The sequence below is a fragment of the Poromitra crassiceps genome, assembly GCF_964638095.1.
Source record: "Poromitra crassiceps genome assembly, chromosome: 1".
NCBI classification, from domain to species: domain Eukaryota; kingdom Metazoa; phylum Chordata; class Actinopteri; order Beryciformes; family Melamphaidae; genus Poromitra; species Poromitra crassiceps.
The window spans coordinates 128932979-128951927 of record NC_139623.1 but is presented as its reverse complement, the minus strand read 5'-3'; the positions used below and the strand labels follow the sequence as shown (position 1 = coordinate 128951927).

The window sequence follows — 18949 nt, the reverse complement described above, 5'->3', positions numbered from 1 at the left end:
CATTAGGAATCGATAAAATATGTCAATTTTACAACTTGTGTGAGGTGAGCATTACTGAGGGGGAAGGGAAGGGACAGAGAGGGAGGAGAGAGAGAGAGATGACATGCGCATGAGGTTTCAAGAAGCAGACTAACAGATATACAGTATATCATACATGGCTTTGTGGCCAACAATAGAGTATGGTTGTACTGGGCAGCATGTTGCTGTAAATCGGTTTCAGGGAAAGAGCTTGGATAAATAAGAGTTAACTCATTGAGTGCCAGCCACTTTTGGAGAACGGACGCTCCCAGTGCCAGAGTTTCAGAGCTTTTTTCAGTGATTTCTCGAGGCCCACAGAATATTGTGTGACATTACTATGTAAACACCGAACACGCTAAAAGAACGATGAGACTCTCTTCTATCATCAGCAAAAACAGGTTTATTGATATCATTTTCCGTTCTTTAGTTATCAGCCAGAGAAGATAGCTTGATTTAACCAAAAACAGCCGTTTTTTTCTAGAAGCTGAGATAATGAGCCTTTTGTGAAATTAAACATTTCAAGCACATCACTGACTCTGAAGCTAATTTTCTGATGTAGTCACACCTCAAAAATAATTTCCTTCAATAAAACAGTGAAGGCCAGGGAATTTTGTTTGGCAGAATAATATTTTTTAGCTGCAACCAGCAGCGCTGGCCCCTGCGTGCGCTGCTGGTTGCAGCTTCTTGCTGGTCTTGATTTGCTGCTGGTGGGCATCGGATATTCTGGCTTGCGTTTGCCAATCCTCTCCTGCTGTCTGGGTCTGTGTTGTGTGCTGCTCTGCGTGCCCCCCCCCCCCCCCCCCCCCCCTCAACTGCAAACCCCTCCTCCAGTCCGTGGGAGTGTCTCTGGGGCTTTCTACTGCGTTTGCTCTGCACTGAAAAGTCCGCTACATCCAGCTTTTTTACAGCGTTCCGCGTGTGTTTGTCACCCGCTCCCATGCTTCCAGTTGAGAATAATAACAACTCCACGGCTGATCATGCAGATGGGCTGTCGCAGCGGACACGGAGGAGCTCAATTGTGGGAGCAGATTGGCTGCTGCAGGCACAGCTTATGCAACGTTATGCTTCATGCATATCGATGCATACGGATGCGATGCGATTTCCGTTTCCCCAACGACTTCTTCTCTGTTTTTCTCTGCCTTTCTGTAATCTGGAGAGCACTGTCGCCACCTAATGGGTCCCTAAAATAGCTTTTACACATTCAACAGCCACCATACTTTCACAGGAGATGGATCTGGCTTTAATGCACGTCCCACCGTCAAAAAACGCAATTGACGTCCTTGGCACTCTACGTTACTAAACCAATTGACGAACATGTTCGTCCATGGCACTCAATGAGTTAAAGAACAAAAAGATGGTTATCCCACACAGAAGATGGCTTTGGATCCCTCGTCATCATTGGATTTGAACTGTCGAACTGTCCTTAATTAAAAAAGAGTGAATGAAAAAATCCTGCTGAAAGGACAGGAATGTTAGTGGGTGACAATGTTGTTTGTTCAAATCTTGTTTAAGATTTTATTTGGCATGGGGGGGGGTGGTGGTGCAGTGGTAAGCACTGTCGCCTCACAGCTAGAAGGTCCTGGGTTCGATTCCCACCTGGGACGCTGTGAGCGCTGAAGGAGTGCATGCCCGTCCGCATGTCCTCGAGTGCCTGCTGCCCGGGTGGGGTCATCAAAAGGGCCTTTCTGTGTGGAGTTTGCATGCTCTCCCCATGCCCCCTGGGGGTTTCCTTCATATAGGAACCCCTTCACCAAAAACATGCAATATCCTGGTCGGGGATGTGGTGCCTCCTCTGGTCGTTCGGGGCGCCTGTTTCGGAGGGAGGGGAACTTGTTGGAATAGTGTGATCCTCCCATGTGCTATGTGCTACCGGTGAAGCTTCCCCTGTCAGGTGAAAAGAAGCGGCTGGCTACTGCCCATGTCTCGGAGGATAGGGATGCAGCGGTATGATTTTTTGACGGTATGATAACCTTGGACAAATATACCACGGTTTCACAGTATCGCGGTATTGCGACCCTTTATGTGTTGTAAAATGTGGCATAAAAAAATGCTATTGAACAAAATGTATTTTATTTTTAAATAACATAGTTTGCTGAATTGTGGACTGAGAAAAAATAAAGACATGTTAATATAACCTACATCTGTAATGACAGTTAACTGTGGCAAATATGTGTGTGCTTTGGTAATATAGTACTATTCTTACTTATAAATGTAAACAATTTAGTTCATCTAATTAATTTGATGTAAAACTAAAACATCATAATAATATAAAATACATGCTTCTCTTTTGTAAAATAGGGTGAACAACACTGGACACAAATAATGATTGTTTCAATAATGCATTCACACATACACCCCCACTCTGTCTCACACATAGGACACACACACACACACACACACACACACACACACACACGCACACAACCTGCTGTAGAGCAACGTTCGCTCCATCAAGTAACATTAACGTTAGTTAGAGGAGAAAGATAGCTGGTGTTAGCTAACTACTTAGCCATGTTAGCTGCCTTGGTAGCTAATGTTAGAGAGAGTATTTATCTGACGTTATTCTTAGCTACTCCTCAAACCTGCTGGTGGAAATGGTTTATGTCCGATGCGATGTATGTTGAAGCAACACAACGTTTTAATGTACCTTGAATTTGACAAATAACGACGGGTGGTGCTCACGCAGATCTGACCATCTGTGTTTTTACGATAGCCGAAATATTCCCATACAGCCGACGTCGTCTTTTTAGATGGCGGGAAAGTTTAGGGGGGTCCTTGCGTTCTCCTGCTTCAGCCATGATCACACACACGGTTGTAAACACAGTCAGTGATAGCTCCTCACTACTGTGCTCTAGGTAGGCATGCAGCCATGCCAGGGGGAGGGGCCGGGTAAGCTGCACTCTGACCAACCTGGGGACTTTGTTTTGTGGAAACAGCTGATACCGTGGGGAAGGTATGACGGCAAATCTTAGTGGTTTTGATACCGTGACTTTTTCAAACCGTGGTATACCTTCAAACCGGAAACCGCTGCATCCCTATCGGAGGAAGCATGGAGCCAGTTTCGGCTCTCCCCAGATTGGCAGAGAGTGGAGCACTAACAGGGGATACAAATGGGATAAAAAAATAGTAGTATATACAGTATATATTAGGGCTGTCAGCGTTAACGCGTTAATCGCGCGTTAACTCAAATTCCTTTTAACGCCACTACTTTTTTTTTACGCACGATTAACGCATGCACTTTCTTTGAAGTTTGAGCCTTGGTCCGACCCGTAGTTTGGGAAATCAGGAAGAGGTAACGTTGATAGCAAGCAGAAACAAAGCTCCGTGAGCAGAAAAGGAGGAAGAAAATGGGTATATTGGCAAGTTCAGCTTCAAATTGAGAAAGATGTCCTGCATTTTGGGTGAGAGAGAGAGAGAGGGAGCGCGTCAGCTCTCCCCGTCTGTCTCGTCTCTCACCGTGGCAGAGAGAGTGAGAGACAGACGGAGAACTGGGGGGGGGGAGGCAGAGAGGGGGAGAGAGAGGCAGAGAAAGCGAGCGAGACAGACAGACAGGTAGGGCTGCCACAAACGATTATTTTGATAGTCGACTAGTCACCGATTATTTTAACGATTAGTCGACTAATCGGATCATAATTACTCAATCGCTCTGATTTAGCTATCATCAGCTTCTAAATTTAGCTTCAAGTTGTTTTAAGCATGTGCCAAATAAAAATAAAGACAATTAATGATGATAATTCACTCAAAATTAATATTTTCATGAACTTTCATGAAGCATATTTATTTCTGGCATCAATGTACTTGCATGTAATAAATGTAATATAGTGCAAATTGCAAAACTGCAAAATAGTACACATTGAAATTGAAAACATATAGTGCAATGAAATATGTAGCTACTATCCATTGAATGAATAATGCAAAATAAAATTAGGGCACTACTACGTGGAATGGAAATGGAACCAAAAACTATTCACTGTGTATGCAACCAAAATATCAACAAAAATAAATTGTTTCAGTCTTCTCAGGCATCAAACACATTTTTAAATGTCGTAAGTAGAGTGCAAACTGCGGAGTAAAATTAGGTTTCCAGTATTCCCGTCAGCAACACATGATCTTAACGTTGCTATGATGACAACGTTACAGGAGGCTTTTAACGTTAATATCGTTAGCCAATAGCTAACGTTAGCAGCTAAAACTTAACGTTGCGGTTGCCAGTGAACTAACAAGCTAATTAGCCTTCATCTGCATTCGCCACAACGTGCTTCCTTTTGAGATGCTCGCGCATCATACTCGCGCTTCCATGATAAGCGAGTTCAGCTTATTTAGCAGATTTTGCACTTCACATTATTGTGGGTGAAATGCTCCCACACTTTGGACGTACATGTATGAGGACGGCTAGACATTTTTTCTGTTGAGAAAGCACTGGGAGCTGCTTGTTTTTCCGGTCACGGTGATGTCACGTTTTCCCCGGATGATGGGTACTGCGCATGTGCATCAAAGACAGGACGGAGACGCCTGGATGCCAAGCCAGCCAGTGAGGCCATCGCAGGCAGCAGCTTCGCGGAAACAAAACAAAAGTTTTTTTCTTTTTTTCAGCAAAAAAAAAAACATGCGATTACGTCGACTACCAAATTCGTCGGCGACGATTTAAATCGTCGACGTAGTCGCGACTAGTCGACTAATCGTGGCAGCCTTACAGACAGGCAGTGAGAGAGGGAGGGCGAGCAGACCAGAGAGAGACCGACGGAGAACGGGAACGCGCGAGAGAGAGATACCGAGAGAGAAAGCAAAAAAGAGAGAGGGGGGAGAGAGCATGCACACAGCTTCTCCTGTCTGTGGCTCGAGAGATGTAGACGATAGCACCAATTAACTTCACAGTGCAGCCTGAGAGATCTGTATTCCCAGTAACTAGCAATAATAACAATACCAATGGCCAAATACTTACCCATACTAATGATAATAGCTACCCATATTAATACAACAGTGCATCTTTGCACAAAGCTCTCAGGTTTAAGGTAGCCTACCTCGGTTTAAGGTACATTTAGAACAGATTAAAAAAATTCGATTAATTTGCGATTAATCGTGATTAACTATGGACAATCATGCGATTAATCGCGATTAAATATTTTAATCGATTGACAGCCCTAGTATATATATATATATATATATATACTAACTAACTTCACGACTGTAGCTCACTGGAAACTGCACGGACAGTGTCGGTAAGGCATGGTGTATCTTGGTTATGTGGGGGGATGTGGCAAATGAGCCAAACTCCCGAAAAAGTGGAGTATCCCTTTAAGGAAGGCTGTGTTAATTGACCTTAAATGGCCTATTATGTATTGCTTTACATAGGTTTATATTTGGGCCACCAAAAATGTACTTTGGCTACCAAATTTAGGGGCTTGGTGGCGCGTCGGTCCAGTGCTTAAAGATATTACTGTATGTCCCTGACTTATGAAGAGTGTGTAGTGCTCAGTTCAGAATTTGAATTCAACTCTTGCACTGCAGCCTGTGTTTTTATTTGACCTCATTGCATCTCACAATAACTTAATTTATACATCGCTGACAACACTGGGCACAAACAATAGTGTGCCAGCTTTTATATTCTGACAAGCAGACACTTTTATCGCATCGTTGTATAAGATTCAGCATTTACCCAGAAGTGCTTCGGACGATGCATAATTTTACATAACAATGACCATAAAACTGTTTTATCTTCCTTCAGGAGTACACCATCGATATATTCTTCGCCCAGACCTGGTACGACAGAAGGTTAAAGTTCAACAGTACAATGAAGGTCCTGCGTCTCAACAGCAACATGGTCGGGAAGATCTGGATCCCGGACACTTTTTTCCGAAACTCCAAGAAAGCCGACGCCCACTGGATCACTACGCCCAATCGCATGCTCCGGATCTGGAATGATGGGCGAATACTCTACACGCTGAGGTGAACCGTCAGGAAGGCTTAAAGGCCCAATCCGTCAAAACTCACTATTATTGACGCCGGTGGCCGTTAGTGTAACTGCAGGCAGCGTGTGAACGAGCTGACGCGCGGGCACCATACTCGCACGCGCACAAGCAGTTGCCTGGCAACAGCAGAGCTGTTTGTTGCTTTGTAACGTTAACTCATAAAAATCACTTGAAAACGGCAACCTGGACAATTTATCGGTCAGATCAGCCTCGAGATGCCCAGGAAGGATTCTGGATGAATTAGGGGACGTTATTGTGGCATGTTTGGTCGTGTTTTGGCTTGCATTGGCTGCGGGCAAGTCGATACTCATGTTAGCACAAGCCAGGAAATAGCCTGTATGTACGGTACCCTGTAATGCCTGGAGTTGACCAAACTGAACAATCAAACAATGTTTCATAAGCATAACAGTAACGTTAGGCATATTTACGACTGTTAAATTCATTATCCACACAAGACGGTAACGTTATTAGTGGGGCTGGTGGTAATTTCTATAAATGTAAATTAATATTAGTTAGCCGCGATTAGCATCAAGCTAACGTTACTAGTATGCAGCCAACAGCCAACTGCAGTCAGAGCCTGCTGGCTGCGGGAAGTGGATACTCATGTTAGCACAAGCCAGGAAATAGCCTGCTCCCCCTGTATGTACGGTACCGTCCAAACTGAACAGTCAAACAATGTACCGTAAGCATAACAGACAGTAGGCTAACGTTAGGCATATTTCTGACTGTTAGATTCATTATCAACACAAGACAGTAACGTTATTAGTGGGGCTGGTGGTAATTTCTATAAATATAGCTAAATCTATTAGTTAGCCGCGTATAGCATCAAGCTAACGTTCAGGCAGACTCACCACCGCAGCTAAATGCAGTCAAACAATAATGTTCCATGACCATAAGCATAACGGTAGTAACGTTAGGGTTGCATTACTTCACACAAGACGGGAATGTTAGCAGAGTTTCTGACCAGGTGGTCAGATACTTGTACTACGGAGTGACAGTAAAAATCTTGAATCTTGAAAATCCATTAGCAAGCAGCGAACGTTATCTGGTGAAAACCACATTACAGTAGCTACAAGCAGCAAGTTTCCTTCATGAACCGAAAACACAGTCCTGACTCTAGTTTCCCCCCGATGTCGGTCACATTGCTGCTGTCTGGCCAGACGGGCTTCATTAGATAAATATTTATTTATTTAGTCTGGACTTTTTCTGGAGTCTGTGTTGTTGTTTCCTTTAGCTAGCAGCTAGCGACGAGCGTAACGTTAAAAGCTACTTCAGCCATTTCCTGTTAGCAGTCTAGGACAAGAGCACAAGCTCGTGAACGCGTGCAGACGTCACATCCTCTAGCTGTGGCGGGAGATGCTATCCACTTCGAAACTGCGGTTTTTCCATATATCTTCTGAACGGCTGGTCGGAGAGAAACGCCCCTGGTCGCCATTTTTAAGTTACGTCAAGGCGCATTCACTCAGTGCCAATAATAAACACTTTGTGCACATTTATTTCTCGCCAAAACCAACGGAATGGGCCTTTAAAGACAAGATAATGCCAGTTTACAGTATGTTGAAGAATATTACACCATCTGTGGTGCAGTATTCTGCAACCCACAGTGTAATTATTTAATTGGGTGGCAGGATTATGCAACTCTATCAGTGCCATCTCATCGCACTGAAAAGTCCAAGCCATTCTCAGCCGTCATCCTATCTATGCCAGTATGCCCAAAGAGGATAGAGGATAGTTCCCATAGTTACAATTATATCAAACCAAACAAAAACCAAACAAAAACAAATATGTATTTTGGTCTAGCTTTCAGATATTGGCATGACAGCCATCACAATGACTAAGATGAGTTCAAAATGTATAGTCTAAGAAAATAATTTCACTATTCTCAAATGACCAAAACAACAAAATAACTAACTAACAAAACAATGACAGTAGTTGAAAATACGTAGTCACCAGACTGACCAGAAACAGTACAGAAAATTCAACAGTTCAACAAAGAGTTCAAAACTTGTCATGTATCCACAATCTGAGCAGATGTTTAAAAATGTTATTGCAAATCTATCAAACAGCCCCCGCTGCACTCAGACATAGAGCTGAGCGGTTCGCTGTTCGCTTGTTTAGTCAAAGTTTATTAATATTGAAAATTATACCAAATCACACTGCACTTCCTCGGGTTCCCACCAACATACCTGCCCAGTGTGAAGTCGACCGGATGAACGGTTCTCGAGCTATGCAGAAAAACACAGATACAGTACATACAGACACACTGACAGAGGTTCCTGGAGATAGATGTATGGAGTCCCATGCTATTGAGGTGCCTGCTAATTTGCTGTAGAATCTACTGCACTGCATCTGAAATACCAAACAAGTTATGCGACTCTACATAAATGATTAATCTCACTGATTACACTGAACCGGCCCTGGGCAATTTCAAATTTGAGCCTGTTAAATTCGACATTAATTACAAGGCAGATATTTATCTGTGTGACAGTGAGACTGGCACTTCTCTATTTTCTGACAACTATACAGGATAATGTACTTCTACTATAGTATCCTAATCTGGCATCTCCAGGTTGTCTTGGTTTGCCTCTTACAATGAGATAAAGTCTTAACATGGAGTATCCCCTCCTACAGTTCTATGAAGTGTATTAAATTCTTTCTGATTACAATGTTCTATAAATATTCTGTCATGCTCCACTCCAATATCAAGAGCTTGGGGTGTTTTAGGGGGTGTTTCTAGCAGCCAGACAGAGCCACTGCTCTGCTTGGCCGGTAGCACTAGTCTAGGGGATCCACCAGGGGCGGACTGCATAATGGGGCACGTCGGGCAAATGCCCGGTGGCCTGGCCTGGCCTGGCCTGCAAAAAAAAAATAAAAAAAAAAAAATTTGCAGGCCAGGCCAGGCCACTCACTGAACAGCAGGCCAGGCGCCGCCTACTGGTTTACTAGTGGTTGTATTACTTTATTCAGGGTTAAAGTGGGTGCATCTCATTGTAAAATTGGACTTGGCCCAAATTGGGCTTCAAACGGCCCAAATTGGGCTTCAAACGGCCCAAATCGGGCTTCAAACGGCCCAAATCTGGCTTTAAAACGACCCAAATTGGGCTTCAAACGGCCCAAATCTGGCTTCAAACGGCCCAAATTGGGCTTCAAACGGCCCAAATTGAGCTTCAGACGGCCCAAAATCGGACGCCGACGCGCGTCGCCCCGTATTGGCCTGGCCTGCTCGGTATCTAATGCCCGGCCTGAATTAGGATCCCAGTCCGCCCCTGGGATCCACCCTCTTTCACTCCCCCAAAAGTTAAATGATGGGTGAATTAAAGTCCCAATATCTAACTGTTTTACATGAATATACAGTAACAGCTTTTAAATCATTGTGATGGTATACTGACTTCATCATTCACACTCTGTGCCCTGAACACTAGTTTCCTGCAGCATGTAACTTTGAGGCTCCATCCAGGTAGCATGTCAAGTTACCTGGATGTATTTCCTGCACAGCTCCTTCAGATAAAACGTTTTCAGCTGACAAACTAACAGGATGCTTTTATTGTGACGTATGTATAGGAAGTGAAACGTGTTTATTGTTTGCTGGCTTCATTAGCAGCGTGATTTGCCACTTCTTTCACTAAAACAAGTCAGGACAACAACATTTGGACATATTTGCCCCCCCCCCCTTCCTCCCAGAAAATCAGTTATAAACACTCCCAGAGAGGTTAGCAAAGTAGAGAGTACGAACAGAACCAGTAAAATAAGAGATATCTAAACGTACAAACAGGGAAGTGGAGCATTTATTACCATCTGTAACTGTGGGGGCGCAGTTTCCCCCAAAATGGAAAAACTACATAATGTGGCTTTAAGTCAGCTTTCTACCTAACAAACTGACCATACCATGTCAAACATTAAAATATCCATTAGCCCCCCCCCCCCCCCCCCCCAATTGAACTAACACCCAGAAAGAAAGTAGGGTAGAGAGGTGTACAATATTAATTTTGCTGTTTATCATGTTTGGTATGCCGTCATACATACAGTAGGATGTTACACTGACATGACAATGGATCATCAATGATAATGGGAGAGAACGTGAACTCTGCTCAACTCAATCAAGCCATGATGGATGTTCTACTGCACAGAACAGTACCCCTCCACTTCATTAATTTGTTAAGGAACTCAGAATTTAACCAGTGGCTAATTAGCACAGTCGCTCTGATTCGGAGGAAAATGATACATGACAATAGTGAGTGCATGGATGGGTAAAGTCATTTAAGGTCATACTCTCATTAAGGGGAAGTTTAATGACTTGGCCTTCAAAACTCCCTGAAGTGTAGAGAGAAGATTGCTGTGTTGTTGGAGAAATCAGAAATTCTGTTGTGTGAACTTTTAAACGTCCCATATTGTGAAAAGCACGTTTTTCCTGGCCCCTACATATATGCTGCAGTCATCCTTCAGCTTGACAAATATCAGGCTGTGATGCCTGAATGCATCCTGGTCCCACCTTGTGGGCGTGTTTAATCCAGCCTGGCCAGTGACCGTTGGGATGTGGCTCCCGTTTTGACGTCACACCGGGAGATAGGTGTGTCTGCTACCTACAAGGTACACCCATTGAGATAAGTAAATGGAGAGAGCGTGCCTATCTCCTCCCTGTATGGTGTATTGAAGCCAAAATCTTCTCAGATCAAAGAACCAGAGTCTGCGCAGTAGCTCTTTTGGGTTGAAACCTCAGTCTGTGCCCCCCTCCACCTCCTCTATCCCCTCTAAACTTTCTTATGTAGAGCTGCTGTTTCTAGATTTGCACACAGTGCGTGTAGTTGTGTAGTCAATCCTCTCTAGCTCTGTAAATATGGCACTTAAAGTTCTAATAAGTTTTGTCTTCCTAACCATGTAGATCCCCACTATGAGGTCAGTTTATAAAAATGACGCCTGTACAGAAATCTGAATTTCATTGTCGGAGATTGCTCCTAGCAGCCAGACTCGGGGTGCTCTGGGCAACAAACCGTCATAGAGGGGGAAATTATTATCCGATGAACTGATCTTTGCAGCTCAGTTGATTAGCTAATGTTTCCGTAGCATTTGATTAACGTGTATGTATAACCTTTTACAACAGCTACGAGGAGAGGAGCTTGCGAACATCCCCACAGTCAAAGCACTTTCCCAGAGATATCCATATAAATACTCTCCTCGTGCTTTACCCAATATAAACCCTCCAGTGTCTGTTTGTGACAGCTAACCTGCTAGCTATTAGCTAATGGCTGGTTTTGTGTAACGCTAGGCCTAATTTTATACCCGGGATTTGTAACGTTATAACGTTATAAAAAATATTTCCTGGCATACACAGGCAGTTAGACAACCTGGTAAGTTCTGAAAATATGTGTTTATTGCGTTATTCCAGCTATCATTATCGGTTGTTAGGTTATAGTAATGTTATGCCGACAAAGAATGCAACAGCTGTTTAACACAAGCGGCTAATGCTATCATGCACCTATTAAAACAAAGCTGCCAAGTTTCACCAAAAGTTAGGAGTGAGACTTCCGGGGAAGGGACCAAAAATGTTGACGTTTGAAGCAAGATTTGGTGAGGAATAGGCCTATCTCACACTGCTGTGATGTTGGTCTTAACAATCAATATTTGCTCATTTTCTTATAATTTCCTCATGATTATCTGATTTCAACCACATCACCCAGCCCTACTTCTGGTACTGTAGGCCCCCTGGACAAAATGCCACAGCCGCCACTGTAGGTCTGTCTACAAAGTGAACAACATAATTGGTAGAATAGTCAGTAAGAAGATATATTCAGATATAATGATTCACAACAACACACCCATCGTTCTAGGATTTCAATTTTGGGGGCCAAAGTAATTTTGGATACCTTTAATTTGGCTTAAGTTAATAGCCTATGTTTACCCTCCTTTGAGGTTTCCAACTGTTTGTATTATTACAAGTGACACATGCAGGTAGGCTATATTGCTCAAATTGTGCAAAAATAAAACAGTCGGCTATCTATCATGTTGGTTGTTATCTGTCATCTGGTTCGATGCGCCAACACTTTAGAGTCTTAAATGTAAAATAATGATCAATAAACAAGACTCCACAGTCTCTGCAAGTTTTCTAGACACAGTTTGAGCTTCAATTAATTTGATTAACTTAACTCTTCATACTAATATCTAGTTTGTTTATAACAACATGGCCATGCTGTGCAGAACGAGCAAGGCCCACTGCACTCCGCTCCATTTTATCACCAATATTCGCCTTTCAGAATCAGAATCAGAATAACTTTATTGATCTCCGGGGGGGAATTAAGTAAGTCCATAATATACTGTAGTATAAGTGGTAGCCTATAGTATCTACATAATAAAGTTGAAGTCCCCGCGAAGAGTGAGGCGAAGTTCATGTCATGAAACGTGAGTTTGGAGACGGAGGGGAGAGCAGAGCAGGAGGGGTGACGAGCAGCACGCGCCTGCATGAACGCAAGAGAGAGAAGGCAATTTGCGATTCTGCCGTGTGAAATAGCAAGTGTGGCGTGTGAGCGTGTGAAGAGGTTAAATTGCGTGACTCTCACTCCCAAAGAGTGAGACTTGGCAGCTCTGCAACCATTGATGTATTAAAATAACCGATGACGTAGCGGGAGTAACTAATAAAACACATATTTTCTGAACTTACTACTTCAGTCCCCAACCAACATTACTTCCTTGCGCACCTTTCTCAAAACAATGTTCTTTTTATTGCGGTCCATCGATATACAGTATACAGTCTGGTAGACAGACTCAAGCAGTGTCTGGTCTATGTAAACTAGGTCTATAACGTGAAGAGCCTGTCCAGCCAATGACGGCTTGAGACTGGCTGCCACAGCTGTCAATCATCCCTTTTTATATCGTCAAATAACTACTTAAAAACAAACTGATCCGAAAAATGACCACTTGCACAGGCATTAGCATGATAATAACTATCTAAAATGATACAAACCACCTTTGGAAAAAAGAATTCTGACGTGTACTTTGATTGTTTAGTTTGGTTCATTTTCCCATCCACTAACATGGCGGTGGCGGGCCTTGTGACCTAACATGCGATCTAACATGCAGCGGCTTCATGAAATGGGACCTGGCCTACGCCCCTGATTACACGTCATGGCATGCGTTGTTGTTTTTTGTTTGAAGCAAATGTATTACCATCGGTAGGATGATCTACAGCCTGCTTCAAACAGACAAAGTGTCAGCTTGATTCTTCACCAGCCAAATTGGCTACTAACTTTACAATGTTTACCCGCCAAAGTTAATTTATACCCGCATTTGGCAGGTTGGCGGGTGTTAATTTCAAGTCCTGGCCCTAATCATTAACATAAGATATTGATAGCTATATTAATACTGTGATATTAGGTTAACAGTAGGCTAACTCCGGACTCAGACTCTTCTTGGACTTGGACTTGGACTCAGACTCGGACTCCAACACTGGGGACTTGAGACTCGACTTGGACTTGACTACAACACTGGGTAAAACTGCATAACTACATAATATTTTGTCTTGTATAATACATGTATATTGTTGAGGTTTAGATAAATAGATATATTTTTTGAGACAGTTGATGCAAGCAATGTGTCTCTGCAGGTTGACCATCGATGCCGAGTGCCAGCTTAAACTGAACAACTTCCCAATGGATGAGCACTCCTGTCCCCTGGAGTTTTCAAGCTGTAAGTATGGCCATATGCTGCAAGCCCGCTGTCTCACCCCTCCCTCTCTTGCTCTTTCTCATCTATCATGCACATGCCCAAGCGCGCGCGGACACAGACACACACACACACACACACACACACACACACACACACACACCTTCCTTGGCACCGACACCCACTGTGGCCATGAACATGCACCATATGAGCCCAATGAAGACATTATAAGCAGTATGCACAAAAGATTATGGGCCCTATCGTCGTAAAAGCGGTATTTTGGCGCTTGCGCTTGTTTAATGCCGAGCGCAGCGCAAAATTGGGGGCGTCCCCAAGCGAATTGGTATTCTCCCTGCTGCGCTAAATACCATTACGCCCGTTATAATTATACTGGGCGTGCATGGGGTAGGTGTGCCCCATACCAAACCAGGCATGACACAGATGGCATTCCGCTATCGTTGGCATGCGTGCAATTCTTTGCGCTAAGAGCTCTGAAAAGCACCTCTAAAACAGCTCTTAGCGCAAAATACCCCACTGCGCTTGAGTGCACCATTATTCTCCACACAGTGCAGCGGAATTCCTTTTGGATATGTCATTACGCATGATGTCCGATTAAAATACAAACGCCAGAACATCAAATTCTGCTGGAAAAATTGGGTAACAGCAGATTATCAGTGATGCAATCAACTATTCACTGAAAAACTTTAACCACGTGTAAAGAGCCACAAACATGCTGCCTACTTGCAATATTATTGTCAATCAAATGTCCCTGTTTCCCCATTGCAAACACGTTTCTATTTTCCAGTCAACAAAAGAACACGAAGTGCATAAAATCACAAATGTTTTTAAGAGGTATTTGATGCGATGGTTGTTGTGAGATCTCCAAATTACGCATGGAGAGAATTACAGCATGCATCGCGCAAACTGTGTTAAGGGGAATGCGATCCTGCGAAAACTGTTACAGCCGTGAAGCATGGTACATTTTCTAAGATGGGAATCTGATTGGTTTGATTGATGTAACGCCCAGGCATTGCCAGGCCACACCTGTGAATAATTCTGGTGGTTAAAACCGCCCAAATCCCGTTTGCGCCGCACGCAGATAGCATTTTGCAGAGCACGGAGAATAGCAGATGACTTGGCACGCCTCCAATTTGCACCTGCGCCCGGTGTTACACACAGTGCACATTTCCAGTCTGCAGAGAGCTTTCTTCTGTGCTATAGCTGTCTATTGTCTGCCATTTCTTCAAGAAAAAGCAGTAGGTGAGTTTGTTTAGGCTACAGAGTGAAACTAGAGTAGCTTAAAGCTACTAATTGCTCTCACCTGACCTCAGGTGTACAGCCCTTGCGAACGACCGAGTGATTGTGTAGGTGGTGCTTAGTGCCACACTATATAAACGTGCAGTGGATAGAACTCTGCAGTACACATTTCCACTCTGTAGAGAGCTTTCTTCTGTGCTATAGCTGTCTATTATCTGCCATTTCTTCCAGAAGTTAGTCTTGACCTGTCCGCTGCTTTTGACACAGTCAACCACCAAATCCTTCTCTCCATTCTATCTGACCTTGGCATCTCAGGATGTGCACACTCCTGGTTTGCTTCTAACCGTTCATACCGGGTCTTATGGAGAGGATCTCTCTCCAGATCCTGCCCTCTTACCACCGGTGTCCCCCAGGGCTCTGTCCTGGGCCCCTTGCTTTTCCTTCTCTATATCAGATCTCTTGCCTATGTGATCTCTTCTCATGGCTTTTCCTATCACTGCTACGCCGATGACACTCAGCTTTACCTTTCCTTCCCCCCATCAGACACGCAAATCGAGGCACGCAGCTCTGCATGCCTCAAAGACATTGGCGACTGGATGTCTGCCCACCACCTTAAGCTCAATCTTGGTAAGACAGAGCTACTCTTCCTCCCAGGGAAAGACTGCCCTCTAGCAGACCTCTCCATCTCCATTGACAATACCACTGTGCTTCCCTCCCAAACAGCTAAGAACCTCGGGGTGATCATTGACAACCAGCTGTCTTGCTCGGCCTACATTGCTGCGACAGCTCGCTCCTGTAGGTTCTCCTTGTACAACATCCACAAGATCCGCCCATTTCTCACCAGGGAAGCGACACAACTCCTGGTCCAGTCACTTATCATCTCCCACCTGGACTACTGCAACGTGCTTCTGGCCGGCCTTCCTGCCGCTGACATCCGACCACTTCAGCTCATCCAGAACGCTGCAGCCCGTCTGGTATTCAACCAACCCAAATTCTCTCATGTCACTCCCCTCTTCCGGGGCCTTCACTGGCTTCCCATCTCGGCACGCATACATTCAAGACACTGGTTCTGGCCTACAGGGCAGTACACCAGACAGCTCCTCTGTACCTGCAATCTATGGTCAGGTTCCAAACCTCTCACCGCTCCCTCTGCTCCTCCACCAGTGCGTGACGCCTCGCCCCTCCTCCACTACGGGGGCTCAAAAGTCGCTCATCCCGTTCCCGACTCTTCTCGTCCCTGGCACCTCAATGGTGGAACGAGCTTCCACCTTCGGTCAGGATGGCCGAATCACTGCCGATCTTTCGGAAAAGACTAAAGACACACCTTTTCAGGCTCCATCTGGGCCCTTCTTGAACTAACATCTTTCTCTCTCTCTCTATAAAAAAAAGATATATACTAACTAAACTTTACCACTATTCCTTCAGAAGTTGTACAGTAGCTGTCATAGACTGTGTTGCATAGTTGATTTCTCTATTGCTGACAAAAAATGTGTTATTGTAAGTCGCTTTGCATAAAAGCGTCTGCCAAATGACGTAATGTAATGTAATGTAATGTAATGTAATGTAATGTAATGTAATGTAATGGTGTTATGCCGAGTTTTGCATCCCCGCCGAGAATTGCATCCCCACCATATTTTGGGGCTGTTTTAAATTAAAAACAGGGTAGTCACGTCTACCCAGACAATTATATAATTTTTAAACAGTTACGTTTCTGTATAAATCATTACAATATGCTCCTGTGAGGTGGGGAAGTGTTTGGTGGCGGGGGTGCAAAACTCGGCATAACACCTGGAACGCAAATTGACACTTGCACGAGCCGGACTGTATCGTCCCTGCAGGGAAGATAGCATAAGGCACGCGTTAAGGCGCGCGAACCTGTGTGAAAGTGTAAAAAGCAAATAGCGCTTGTATCAAGATAGGGCCCATATATGTCTGTCTATAGGCCAAATTAAGGAATTCTTATTTCTCATTCTTATTTAAAAAAAGCAAAATGTATTATAGTATAAATGCAATACGATAAATGTCAACAAGTAAGGACATATTGACAGAAAATACTAGCATACTGTAACTGCACTTCATATCTAACATTGCCATTTTATTCATATTGTTGAAGACGTTTAAATGTGTCACAATCCTCAATAGAGTGCCAAATTCACACCCTCTTCCGCAGCTGGGGTCCGCACCAAGGGATTTCATCCGCCAATCATTTTCCATAGACATTTCGTAAAATCCTAATTTTTCTTGGTCAAACCAAGCGATTCAGCTATATTTAGAATCAGGAGAGACCAGCACATTTCACGAGAGAGAGAGAGAGAGAGGGAGAGAGAGAAAAGATTCGGTCTGAGTGGATGGGGGGTAGGTTATGCTAATGAGTATGTTATGGAGCTACAGACAGATGCACCATTGGCTAATCTCCAGAGAGAAAGCTTCCTAAATAGCTGCAGAGCAACAAGAAAGAGTATCGGGGTGGGGGTTGTAGGCCTAAAAATGGAGCAGAAGCATCCATTTAAATTGGAGGAAAGCTGTGGAGGTTTTCAGCACCCCGGAAATGGGTTCATGTGCACGGGGTCCATCTGAGAACCAGCAGGCAGAGCACTGAAATGGGTTGATGTGCACGGGCTCCATCTGAGAAGCAGCAGGCAGAGCACTGAGCAGCCATTCATCACGCAGCATCTTTTCTCAGCACGTGCCACAAAGTGTGCCTGTTACAGCCGTGAAGCATGGTACATTTTCCAATGCGGTTTTACTGTAATTCTCCTCAGTTTTAACTTCCTCGAACTACATCAGTGCATTCAATCAGCAGCGAAAACAATAATTTATAGTTCATCGATAGCCCATATCTTCCCATATATATTTCCCATTATAAAATGGCTCTCTCAAATCAAGCAATCTGATTGGTTCACAGCCATTGTATAATTCCAGTAACCGAGTTCAATAACCCATGGCCATGGGTTATTGGTTGCCATGGCAACTCTCTTACTAAGAGAGTAATAATAAGGCTTACCTCAAATGACAACGTAGAAGAAAAAAAATGGCGGAGACAGCTGTCAGATCCTTGTGAATCGATCTTCGCTTATAACTTTACTAATACTTCGCAGAAAATGATGTTTTGTACAAGAATAGATGCGGGCTAATGTCTTCTTTGCAAAAGAAAGGCTGTTAACTCCGCATTTAACCCCGCATTTAACCCCGTAACGTTAGTTGGTGTCGGGCAAGCCCTGAGAATGCAACGCTGCGCTCGAGCTGCCTGGGTTTCCAGAAAGCTCTCAGCCAAGCGCCAGGATTGGCCAATGTCGACTTCAGTCTCCAGAACGATCCAATCAAATCACCCGCACGTCTATCTTCTTGCTAGAGGTCCCGCCTTACAGTAGTGTTTCAACTGACTCTCAGAATACCATGCCAGTCGGACTTATAGTGTTATTATTATTATATTATTATACTTGGAACCCTTTTATAAAAGCAATATAGCACTCAAGCAGCGTGTGTTGTGGAATATATCCCCCTGCTCAGTTGTTATACCACTCGGCCTGCGGCCTCGTGGGATAACAACTGATCAGGGGGATATATTCACCACAACACACTTGCTCTCGTGATATATTGCTTAAGTATATCATGTCAGGGTCTGCAAAAATGCATACTCTTTGTATTCCTTGATTGCAGCAGCCATTCAGAATTAGATACAATTTGTTCAACAAAGTCTAAGTTTGATATTCATCTCCTAGATCATTTAGTACGCTTACATGCACACTAATATTCCACTGTTATTCAGAAAATGTCAATATTCAGAATTTTTTTTCCGATTAGGTCGTGGGATATGTTGATTAGGTTTGCCACGGTGTTGACATTTTCCCCCCGGGTAATAAACAAGTGACAACACCGGTGTTAACGGTGTATAAGGTTAAAAAAAAGCTCCTCAGCTGTCGTCACGGTCCAGTTAGTCAGCCCCTCCCCGCTGCTGTGTAACGTTAGCTGGGATGCTCACAGTCACAGCACTGGCTGCTTCACAATATGCACTCATGTGCATCTGACTTGAGATAACTTTTCAGTCCCTC

At 43.9% G+C, this 18949-nt stretch overlaps 1 protein-coding gene across 6 annotated transcripts in view; it reads left to right on the top strand.

The window, feature by feature from the left end:
- The window catches only part of gabrg2 (gamma-aminobutyric acid type A receptor subunit gamma2), a gene marked incomplete at both ends in the record, with an annotated part of 200496 nt that overhangs the window by 87482 nt on the left and 94065 nt on the right, over nt 1–18949 (top strand). For all 6 annotated transcript variants that reach the window (XM_083649578.1, XM_083649580.1, XM_083649582.1 and 3 more), the window contains 2 exons: nt 5744–5964; nt 13582–13664. In XM_083649578.1, the coding sequence (XP_083505704.1) occupies nt 5744–5964; nt 13582–13664 (304 nt within the window). The remainder of the gene's footprint in view (nt 1–5743; nt 5965–13581; nt 13665–18949) is intronic.